Source organism: Centruroides sculpturatus, unplaced genomic scaffold, assembly GCF_000671375.1.
Source record: "Centruroides sculpturatus isolate CEXI.00-Female unplaced genomic scaffold, Cexi_2.0 scaffold332, whole genome shotgun sequence".
Classification (NCBI taxonomy): domain Eukaryota; kingdom Metazoa; phylum Arthropoda; class Arachnida; order Scorpiones; family Buthidae; genus Centruroides; species Centruroides sculpturatus.
Genome location: NW_019384524.1, coordinates 129,138 through 141,953, shown reverse-complemented (window position 1 = coordinate 141,953; position 12,816 = coordinate 129,138). Strand labels below are relative to the sequence as shown.

At 30.7% G+C, this 12,816-nt stretch overlaps 1 protein-coding gene across 2 annotated transcripts in view; it reads left to right on the top strand.

Moving 5' to 3' along the window:
- The first annotated feature begins 8,227 nt into the window (after positions 1-8,227).
- LOC111622823 (vacuolar protein sorting-associated protein 8 homolog) overlaps positions 8,228-12,816 on the top strand; it is a 77,377-nt gene continuing 72,788 nt past the window's right edge. For both annotated transcript variants that reach the window (XM_023365247.1, XM_023365246.1), the window contains exons 1-3: positions 8,228-8,280; positions 12,191-12,271; positions 12,347-12,430. In XM_023365247.1, the coding sequence (XP_023221015.1) occupies positions 12,374-12,430 (57 nt within the window). In that variant the 5' untranslated portion in view covers positions 8,228-8,280; positions 12,191-12,271; positions 12,347-12,373. The remainder of the gene's footprint in view (positions 8,281-12,190; positions 12,272-12,346; positions 12,431-12,816) is intronic.

Genomic DNA, 12,816 nt, shown 5'->3' with positions numbered 1-12,816 from the left:
AATTTATTTATAATTATTAATATTAATAAGAGATGGCGCCTAACGCTTACCTCTAGTGCCAAATTAATTACGTAATTTATTTAGTAATTAGCCTTAAAACTAGCCCGATGGATTTACGGCATATGTTTGGTGATTAGCTATATTACATCGGGTTTAGCGATGTTTATATATATTACGCCTTGCCGGGGCTTGCGATGGCCGGTTGAGTGCCTTATAGGAGTAGGACGTGGGCACTGAATGTGTCCCCAGCCGGCATTGTAATAACCGTCGATGGTTACATAGTTATACGCTGGAAGAGGAGATCGGATCGGAGGTCCGGATAGTGTAACTGGCAACGCATCTGCACGGTAAGCAGGAGTTGTGGGTTCGAGTCCCGCTCCGGGCCGATTTTTCTCCCAGCGGTTCTAAATTAATTAAATTAATTAAATTATTTATAATTATTAATATTAATAAGAGATGGTGCCTAGCACTTACCTCTAGTACCAAAGTAATTTATTTAATAATTAGCATAAAACTAGCCCGATAGATTTTCGGCAGTCTGTTGGTATGTAGCTATATTATATATCGGGTTGGAGATGTTTGTAATTATAATTAAATAAATTTAGAACCTTCTGGAATAAAAGAACTGGCCCAGGACAGGGCTTGAACCCGGAACCTCCGCTTGCTGTCCGGTGTGCTTGCCAGTTATGTTTAATAATTTATTTATTTAATTATAATTATTAATTTACGTAAGAGATGGCACCTAATGTCTACCTCTAATGTCAAATTACTTTATACCAATCATTTAATTAGCCATATTATAGCCCAATATTTAGGCAATCGTTTGGTGATTTATTGTACAACAGTGCTTTATTTTTTGCTTAATAATCTTATTTTTCTTTATTATTATTATTATTATAAATTTTGTTGTTATCCTACAAGTACTATCATATATTGCGCCTAATATGATAATATCTTACAAAAAAGATAATTATCGTACATCTGGCAATGTCAAGCATCACCAAATGTTAGTGGCAGGTTCATGTGGTCCAAGAAATTTAAAATACACTAATCGAAATTAGTGCCAAATTAGTGATAGTCAACCTGTATTAATAAACACTGAATGAAAACTTACTGATACACCTAATGAGGTAATAAAAATGTGGAATAGTTTTACATAAGTTTTAAAGTTTTAATGCAGATTTTTAAATTTAATGTATATACGACAGTGCATATAATAACATCGCAAAGCCCAAGTAGTATACAATAAATCACCAAACAATTGCCTAAATATCGAGCTATAATATGGCTAATTAAATGATTAGTATAAAGTGATTTGACATTAGAGGTATACATTAGGCATCATCTCTTAAGTAAATTAATAATTATAATTAACTACATACCAACAGACTGCCGAAAATCTATCGGGCTAGTTTTATGCTAATTATTAAATAAATTACTTTGGTACTAGAGGTAAGCGTNTTTTTATTATTATTATTGATGATTTGAAATTCAGTAAATTGAAACTATTTACCATTTATCAGTTCTTGTGATTGATTTTTTTTAATATTTAAGTTAAAAAGTATTAATTTGTACACAGCTTTTTAGGATCTTAAAAATAAAATGATTATCCAAATGATTTTAATCCTCTGGATTCATCTTTGGCGATCTCAGGAAATTACACTTCAATTAAAAAATCTACTTTTCATTTAGTCAAAACTGAGTTATATCAAGGTTTTTCTGATGAACTAGAAATGGAATTTTGACTTTTTAGTTTGAGATCCCAAAGATAAGTCCCTTACAGACAGAAGTATTAGAATGATTATAAGAAGCTTATATTAAAGCAGTTTGCAACAAATTGTTTTCTAAAATTTTTCAAATCAAGGCTATGTTGTTTTTCATGCTGTTTCTGTTTTGTTTGAAAAAGAGAAGTTTTTATCAATAAATGAACTGTAATAATTGGTCGATAGACATAACTATTGATTAGCAATGGGATGACGATAAAATTTCTAACGATTTTGATTACCGAAAACTGTTAGATTCTTTCGATTCTCGATACCGATTCGAATCGATCGTCTTATTGTGACTATTGATTGGTTATAACAGTTGTATGTTTTTGAAAAAATATTGTTTACAATTTCATTGTATATTGTATTTTACACAGTTAATATATTTACCATTGAAAGAGACATGCTAGAGATCGATTTGACAGTATCTTTGTGTTTCCTGTCTAAGAAAAATATTTATATACAAATTATGTTTTAGTCATAGATATAATAATTATAATTTTGTACTTGTTCATTATCATTTACCTTTTTTAGTTTGTTGGACTACAAATTCCCACCACTTCTTTAATTTTGGGAACAGAGGTAGATAGATGAAAATTGTGACCAGATATAGAAAGCTTAGTGGAAGGAAGACCCAATTAACTATATATGAACTTCCAGTTTGCACCAGAAGTCACATTATTTCAATTCAAAAATTTTTCTTTGAAAGGAGTTAGATAGATGACCAGTACGACTCTATTGTTAAAGGAAAAGTATGATGTACGGGGGCAAGACACTACTAATTTAGGTGGAAAATATATATTTTAAATTAAATTAATTAAAAATACGGATTAAAAATTGCAACAGGCATTGTGATAATGGCACAATAAATAATTGCTTGTTAATTAAATCTCTTTCACTTACATTGTATTGAATGTATTAAAATTTGAAGTATTTTTAATGAATATTTAATTGAGGCATATCAAAAATATATCAGTTGCAATCAATCATTTTGCCAGTTAACAATCTAAAAGAAAGAAAGAAATTTTAGTTGTTTTATTTTAGAAATTGGAGAAAAATTTTGAAAAGTGCTGTTGTGATCTTTAATTTCTCTGACTTTCATATATTACAAAATGTGTTACATTGTGATTTTATGTGTACTGGCACTATTGAATAAATTACAGCTCATTCTGTTTCGATCATGCTACATAACTACTTCCTAACATGATAATATGGTTTGATTAATTATAAAATACATAGAGTAAAAGTCAGAAAACAGAAAATTCAGACTAGAAATGAAGAAAATATGAAAATCTGGATTTTTTTTAAATGATAAAATTTTGTGAATTTTATGGTGGTGGTATTTTGTTTATTTGGAATATTGATACATTGGTAAATTCTTTGATCAATAATTTTGCAGCAAAAGAGGTACTGTAGTAGTAGAAAATGTTTATTAAGATTACTGTAAGGTTTTTAAAACCTTACAGCATTAATGGTCAACAACATATAAACACTCATATAAACATTCTCTACATAAATTTTCATCTAACAGAGCATTGTTTCTTGTGTTCTTGCATTGTCTTACTTTTGAAAGATGATACCTCGCAAACAGATTGCTGATTGACCCACTTTATGACATGCTCTCTCTTGAAGACAAGAAATAACAACTGGAATACAGTTCTCAGATCATCCCAATTGTAGAAGTTCAGATATTCAGACTTTAGCTTCAATGGACATATTGTTTGTTATAAATTTTTGTTTTATTTGTTTTAGTTTTACAGAAAAATACTTTTTGGAATCTTGTATTGTCTGTTTATGTTTAAATTTATATTCAATTTATTTATTATCGTTATGCTTGTTAAGATTGAAAAGTAAATAATAATGTACTTTCAGTTAATTGTCGTAACTGTTCGACCCAGTCTTCAAGTTTGGTTTACTCATCCATTAAGAGTAAGTATTTTTATTAAAGAATATTAAATATAATCTTATATTAGTGATTTTATTAATATGCTAGATATCAATAATGATTTACGTCTGTGTGGCTTTCTTGATCCAATTTTAGTGTTAATATTGATACATAGTTGTTATTATTTAAAAGTTATTTTCGTTTGACTTTTCCATATGAACAGTTAATATATTTACCATTGAAAGAGACATGCTAGAGATCGATTTGACAGTATCTTTGTGTTTCCTGTCTAAGAAAAATATTTATATAAACACTCATTGATAAAAACTTCTACTCATCAAGGAGGTATTCGGAATTGAATGAAACTTTATTAGTGCAAATATAATAATGATGGTAATAACTAATTATAATACCATATTAAAGGAACAATTTCCTGTGAAACAATGGTACAATTTAAAGGAACCTTTTGTATCTTGTAAAACTTCCATTACTTGGATACATACAATGATACAGTTTGGCACAAAGACATAAATTACGGATATTATATGGCAAAAATATTTAATATAACAAACATTTTCATTCATATCATATTAAATATTTTTGTTGTTTAACTGGTTTGGTATACTGGATTTATGTTTTTAGATAATATATACCAGTTTGTGAGGTGTTTAATGTAGGTACCATATGCTATTCTGTGACACGTGTCCATTGATGTTACAACTGCTGCTCCAGATCTTGTGCATTCATAAATGGCCAAAGTTGGCATTCCATCTGGTCCCACGAATGCTTAATGTGTGAATATCTGGAAGCTGGACATTTTGAGGAAGAGTGGTGCAGTGTCATGGATGCATTCTGAGAAATTCTACCTGTGTGTGGCTGAGCATTATGTTGCTGAAAAGTGACTATTTGCAACTCTCCCATGAAAGGCAACACAGGAGGATGTGGGATTTCTTGAAAGTACTGTTGTGTTGACAATGTCCCTTACGGGTGGCTGACTGTCATATTAGATGGCTCCTCAGACCAATATGCCATTCAACAGTAAGAGCCCGTGTACATTACAGACTTTTTGATCAGCTAATAGTTTTATCGATCTTTAAATTACATGAAGACATGCGAGTGCACACTCAAACAATTTGAAATTGGCCGATAATAAAGTTCAATGGGCAGTAAGATTCTCTTCAAACTTAATAGTTTGCAAATGCAATATTGCTAATGGTTGTAGCAGTATGTGGGGATGCACTCCAATTTGTGTGCATGGCTCTAAAGGCATAATTGAGGCATTCATCTGTGTGGTTTTCACAGTTACATGGTGGTTATATGTTCCCAAACAACTGGGATTCATTACTAAAGATGTGCTTGTATATTGTGAAAACAGATTACATATATATTTTAATTCTAAAAACCTTCAAAAGGGAAGGTACTTTAAAATATAAAACTACTGATCTTTTCAATAGTCCTTTTTTATTAATATAGAAGGGATTTACTGTAAGAGATTTAAAGATATGTTGCCAGTCTATAAGTCAGTGATTCACTGTCATAGCACAACTGTAAATGAAGCTAAATGACATTTGGCTGCTAATGACATGCTAAGAGCATTGACTGTTCTTGCAGCTTTGACTATGTAAGTTGCATGCCAAATAATGCAGGAAGAGACAGGATTCTATGGTAATGCTTTCATCTGTGTCTGGATGGTGAACAAAAATTTTGTTGCAGCTACTTATGACTGTTTTGTAATCAATGTTCATTTCTCTCAATGGTCTTTCTAGAACGGCCAAATCTTGCCTTATAACCTCACACATTTACTTTTTCCATCACTTCTCAACATCAGGACAGAATACTTAGATGTTGGACAGTTTGACTAAATGTGGCTTTCTGAAACTTCATCAATTGATCACTGAGCACAGTTATTTTCGTTTTAATCGGAAAATTTCTTTACAGAAACGGGAGTCCCCATGGGTTCCTCTTTATCTGCTGTTCTAGCGGAGCTGACTATGACAGAAATCGAGCACAGGACATTTAATTTCCTGCTTGCCATCCACTACCCACTGCTGTACTTATGTTACATTGATGATATCCTCATAGTATGGGAGGACACAGATGAGACATTTTTTACCTTCAAACAACAAATGTTTAGCATACATCTCTCTATTAACTTCACTTGGGAGAAAAAGATTAATGTGATAATAACATTCTTGGATTTGTGCATACATAAATTCCTTGAAGGACTACTATTCATGGTTTACCATAAATTTAATAAAATGCCTCATATCATCCTGGCAGATGCTTTCCAACCTTTGCGATATGTTGACACCATTATCATTAGAAGAGCCTTCTTGTTCCCATCAACACAAGCGCTTGTAAACATTGAGTTAAATGCCATTAGTTTAGTGGTACATGCAGCTGGTTTTTCACAAGCTAAGTGTATGCATGTGCTTAATATGGTCAGGAAATCTCTATTTCCAAGCACAACACTATGTAACAGAAGGGAAGTGTTAAGTAGTTTTACCATCATTACTGTACTTTGGACACCTTTCCATACTCATTTGCTGCATATTCAGGCAACATAACTTTCTCCTGCCCCTATCTCCCCTACTGAATTTTAATCTGCAATGATTGGGATAAATTCTCCATCTTTGAAAAATCTGGGATTTATGCTGTACTGTTGAAGAATCCTGGAATGAATATGAGGTACATTGGGGCCACAACAAGAATGCTTGTTAGCCACCTAGCCAAACACCAGAATGATGTGGTGAAAGGAAAATACATGACAGAGCTCACAAAAAAGATGCTTGAACAGAACAACAACTCATTACTGGCTCAAACAATGCTACTCAGATGCTGTAGCTACCGGAAACTCTTCTTTATATGGGAATCTCTCATCACAACAACCTTGGAACCATGCAACACTCCCATGCTTGACCTGCCCAACATATGGGTTGCCCAATATAAATGGTTAAATAGTGATTTACATCTGCTGTCACACCATTAACATAGATCTGCATCCGTCCATGTACTGCATGACATCATAATATTGAGTATAATCAAAGTTTATAACATGCTTATAATGGTTTTTAATTTTAAATAATGTGTGTTCCACTCATGTTAGAATATTTGTATTCGAATTTTAAATTTTGTTTGTCTGACGATGACGAACATAAGTTTGTTGAAAGTGCTAGCAATATAAAAAAAGCTATTAACACTGTTACTCTGTGAGTTTTCCTTCCTTTGATTTAATATTTGGCATGAGGATCAAGTTGTATTGGATTTAGTTTAAAATTTGTCTTAAATATACAGAATATTATAAATTAAAACACAGTTTTTTAACTTTGAGGAATACAGTCAACTCCCCTGTAACGCTGGTTCATATATTGAATCAAATGCGGATTTGTATATCGCGGCGAAAAAATTGCAACCGTATTCATATAAAGACACTAAAAGAGACTCGTAAAATGCGGTAAAATGTCATCGCCGACTCGTGTCGCAACAGGATTGGTCGAATCTGGATCAATAGTGGACGAGCAGCTGAACTACTTACATGCTTCAGAGAGTTTAGGTGGGTAAGTCGAGTTTACTATCGTCTGTACAGTACATAAATTAGGTACTGTAAGTCTAATACAGTATTGTAATTTTATACATTTCTTGTGAAAAAAAACATTTCTTATTCAACGACCATAAAAATTATTTCTATTAATGATGTCTCCAAAGTTCAACAAATTTTTCGCAGAAAAATAACTTATGAGAAAACGCGCCCGCCATTTGGTGCGCTGCTCTGTGACGAAAACAAGCTTAAGCAATGGTGTGGTCGAACGGTGCACGCTTGGTAAATAATCCTACAATTTTTTTGTTTATAGCATAGTTTATACAGATTATTCCCAAAAAATTATACGTGTTTTGGAAATGTTGACTCAAATTAGTGAAGAATCGATTAATTTTATGGAAGAAAACCTTTCAAACAGCCATAGTCCGTAAACTGTACATGTATCAGGCTGTGATTGGTTCATGTATTTAAGGATTCCTACAACGCGTTATAGGGGAGTCGACTGTATTTAAATAAAGAAAGTGTTAAAACATGATTGATCTCTAAATTATTTAACTTAATGTGTATAGATTTTATATGTACTAATTTACTTAGTGATAATTCTGAATGTGAACTAAGAAAAATATTAAAAACATTTGGATATATTTAATCTTAAGTTAAATTTCTTAAAAAATGTCAAAATATTTCATAGATAAATCTTTTTGTTATCTTATAATTCCTATTGTTTTCTAGTTTTGAAATTGGATAACGATTATGAAATTATATAATTAAATTCATTTAAATAGAATTTACGTATGACTTAAATATTATAATTTAAAATTTTAAATTAAATAATGAAAGTACTGTATAGTAAATTTAACACTCACGTAAGTTGTAAATAAAAATAAGGGTAATTTGTTTATAAGGTAATTGACTTTTTGTATTATTAATATTAATTCAATAAAAATGAAAATTTTTTTATTACTTAGGCGAATCCCGACACGCTACCGATAATATCGTGGCAGTTTGTGGTGGTTCAGATTTGGCCAGCAACTCGTATATTCGATCCGGTTCTGGCATTTGGACGTCAAAATAACATATATTTTTATCAGGTAAAATTAAAAATTGCTCATAGGTTAGATACAGTTCTAAAAAACGAATTGATATTTTAGTAGACAAACATTAAAACAAAATATTAAAGTGATGATGAAATATAAATTTAAGTGTTATAAAATTACTGTTTTGTTACATTTAGCTTGTTGACATTCATACAAGCATTGAAAACTTTCGATGGAAATTATTATTATAACTTGTAAATTGTTGATAAAGCTGAAAATGCTTTTATTTAGACTTCACTGTTATTAATAGTGGAAAAAATTATTGGCTTCACCTTGAGTCTAATAGTTCAAAAACCATTTTTTTTTTTTTGTTGATTTTCAGGCAGCTGAAGGTAAAGGTAGATGCATTAAATATTTCTGAAAAAGAAACTAAATCTTAAATGAAAAATTTGTATAGAATAAAAGAATTCTTAAGGACTGATATTATCACTGAAATAAAAATAAGAAAGGTGGTTGCTTCTTATTGTACTGATTTTTGGACTAGTTTATACTGATAACAATAAACGAGCGATAATGCTACGTGACTAAGCAATTAGACCACAATAGTGGAAATTCTAGTTTTATCGAACCATACAACTTAAAACCATTTTTAAACAATGAAAAATGTTAGAAAATAAATTTAATAATTAATTTAAAATTTTATTAATTATAATAATAATAATAATTACTTGAGTGGTTTGTATGACATTATTTGTCAGTTATATTATTGGCACTATTTCATTAATAAAATGCGCTTGTTTGTAATGGTTTTGAAATTTGATGTCTGCACTGTACAAAAACCACGAAATAAACTGGAACGATGTATAGACTCTCACCTAAACATCAAATTTCCAGCAAAATACCCAAATTCGACATTCGAATGTTTTTGATCACTCGTTAATTGGCCTTCGTCAGGAAAAGTCAAATGAAAATAACTGTTCTATTTGAACAGTTATTTTCATAACTGTTCAAATAATGAAAATAACTGTTGAAATGTTCAAATGAAAATAACATGAAAATAACTGTTCTATTTGAACAGTTATTTTCATGTTTCTCTTATGTTGGCCCTGTAGATTTCTGCAGCCTCTAATGTTCTTATATGCTGTCTGTCAAATACCTTGTGTATTAGGGTTGCCTTCTCCCATATGGGGTAAATTTATGGCTCAGTGGCATACAGATCGGGCCAGGGCCGTATCGATGTTTCCTTTTGCAATGTCATACCTGTGATCACATAACTGTGCTTGTAATGATCTGTGTGTGAAACCAATGTAGGTTAGTATCTGGCTGAACCTGGCATTATGTGGTGGGATGTGATAAACTCCAGGTGCTCTTGCATCCTAAGTTTCATCCTTTGCATTAGATAAAAGATGGAATATGGTGGGTTTCCTTTTGTACGATATGTGTATGTTTAAATCCTTGGCTATCCTCTTGTATATGTGATGGAGGGATGGTTCGTAACTTAGGACTACCTGTTTCTCTTCTGTATTGTTAATGTTAGTATTGTTGTTGTTTGAACTGGCTTGATGTGTGGACATTATATTGTTGATAAATGAGTGGCTGTACCCATGCTTGGATGCGATATGTTTCAGTTGTTCTAGCTCATTGTTAGTATCTGAGAGCTGTGTACAATGTGAGTGGGCTTGAGCCACAAGTGCGTGGAAAGCAGATGTTTTATATGACCAAGGGTCAACAGATTTGGCCGGTATGAATAGAGGGATGTAAGTGGGTTTGCGTACACTGTGGTGTTGAACTTATTATTCTCTAAGTGAATCTTTACATCCAAGAAATTAACGTCTGTGTGGCTTTCTTGATCCAATTTTAGTGTTAATATTGATACATAGTTGTTATTATTTAAAAGTTATTTTCGTTTGACTTTTCCATATGAAGGCTGATTAATGAGTGGCCGAAAATGTTCGAATGTTGAATTTGGGTATTTTGCTGGAACTTTGACGTTTAGGTGAGAGTCTGTATTGTACATTATGACAAATACTCAATTTCTTGCATCTATGCATTTCTTGGAGAATATAGACAATCTCTGTGTTGATATTCTTCAATTTAATTAGATAATTTTCCAGACCCTTCCTCAATAACAATTTGATATATTTCTGTGATACCATCATAGCAGATACTGAAATTTTCTTGTCAATTATTAACCAATTTTTAGACTTGTGTTTTGGATGTCTTCAGGAGTCTAATTCATGTAACACACACACACATTTTGCATTAAAATAAAAAGTTTGTGTTGTTATTTAGTTTATTTCTTTGGGAAATGTTGATTCTGGTAATGTTAGATAGCTGATGAAAATATCTGCAATTACAATGAGCAGCGCCTACCATATATGTATTATATATGAGCATTTTTATCATTTACAAATTCAGTTGGATAAAAAGTACACATAGTACAAATAAGTTAACAAATTAAAAATTATCTAAATTAATAATTATAATAACTTAATAATTTATTATAATTGTTATTTTAGATAAGAAATGGGTGCCTAACGTCTACCTCTAATACCAAATTACTTAATTTCTAATTATTAATAATAATATAATAGTAGCCTGATTTAATTACATTGATTGGTTGGTTTAGTATCAATGCATCGGGATGTTCATTATATTTATTTATATTAATTTGTTATATTGTACTAACTTAATTTTTTATGTATTACTTTAACTCTTGTGTAACAAACTAAGGTTCATACAATAAAAGATTGAATTGAAAATGGGCAGGATGTGCTTACTAATTTGTTTTGATGCATTTGCTGCCTTACCGTTGATACTCCAATTATGCAAGTTAAATCTTCAATGAAACCATTGAAACTGTCCAGGTTTGTCGTAAATGTTTCTGTTGATTCTTCACCTTTGTGCACCTTCAAAGTCCGAAAGATACTGCATACCTTGGCATGAATTGTTAAAAGGTTTGTCGGTTTGAAAAGAAGAAATTACTGGCAATCTGGTCATCAAACCAGGTTGGCAGTAATTTCTCCATTTCACAAATGAGGCCTTTTCACTGCCTACTAATGACTTTAAATCTTGTCGATGCTTTCACTATTTCTTTCATACTCTATATCCTTCAGGATTGTCAAAATGGTTGCCTGCACCGGTTTCAAATTATGTGTTAATGTGTTATTGCTTTATTTTTTATTTTTTTGCCAGCTCCAAAGTTATTTATGATTCATACTTCATTTTCATCTCAATCAATAACCTTCCTTCAATTCTTGGTACTTTCTCCAAAGTCATGCTCTTCCTTTTTGCTGACAGTACTTTAGGGGTGCACAATAAAGTACTAATTTATAAATAAAATATGTAGTCTTGGAAATAGTGAATACTTTATGTAGTGAAACTTCAGAAATGAGACTAAGGGGTGCTGGATAGCTGGTCAAAATCCAAGAGGTCGTTAAACAAGTAGGCCATTAAGTGAGGAGTGCCTATATCATTCCTTCTTGAATAAATAAATAAATAAATAAATAAATGTGTGTGTGTGTGTGTGTGTGTAAAAACTTCTAAAATAGCTTGGGAAAACTCAGCTAGAGTGAACGATAACCGACAGAGAAAGGAGAAACCAACTAACGAGGATAACAACAGACAGAGAGTAATGACTTTAAGTACAAATGGAGAGCCAGATACATGCTGGATCATATGCTGCATTTGAAACATTTTCTTTCTTTAGCTAACTGAAAATATTTTGAGATTGTTGTTGATTATTCATAGATGGAACTTCATTTGTTGTTCCAAATGGATCAAAGATATCATCAAATTTTTCTGTGGTATATATGTATAGTTTTTTGAAAGTCATTAAATGTAGTTTTGTACTTAACTTTTTACAATAAATACAATAGTTTTTGCTATAATTGATGTATTTATAATATAATTTAATGGCAATAAGAAAATTTATTTTAAAAATTTAATAATTTCTTCCTAACAGGTTCATTTTGTGTCTGCCGAAAAGATTAATTTTATTCCTCTGCAACAGATTGAATTAAATTACACGATACAAAATTTTACTGTAAGTAAATTATAAATTGATAGGAAATTAAATATCCCAAATTAAACATATTGCTGGTAAAATCTTTCAATTTAGTGGCTTAATTCGAGGACACTCGTAACTATGGATACTTTAGAACATCTGCACGTAATTGACGTTCGCTCTACGGAAGAATTAGAGGTAAAACCTTTTTCATTCTTAACTATCTTAAATAAAACAATAATTGATTTGTTACTAAAAGTTCTTTGTACATATGAAATTTATTTTATTATTGTTTAATTTTTTATAGATTATTATTTCAAAAATACAAAGTAATTGAAATATTCTAATATTTGTAGAGTAGTCTTTTTTTATAATTTATAATTCAGATTCACTCAGAAATTCACATATTTTTTTTAATTTGTTTAATTAGAAAATAATTAAAGTAGTTATTTTATTACAAAAATTAAACAAATTTTAATTTTTAATTTCAATATTTTTAATTTAAAATATTATTATATTAATATTTTTAATTTTTAAAATTAAAAATATTAATATTTTTAATTTTCAGTCATTTTTAATATGGC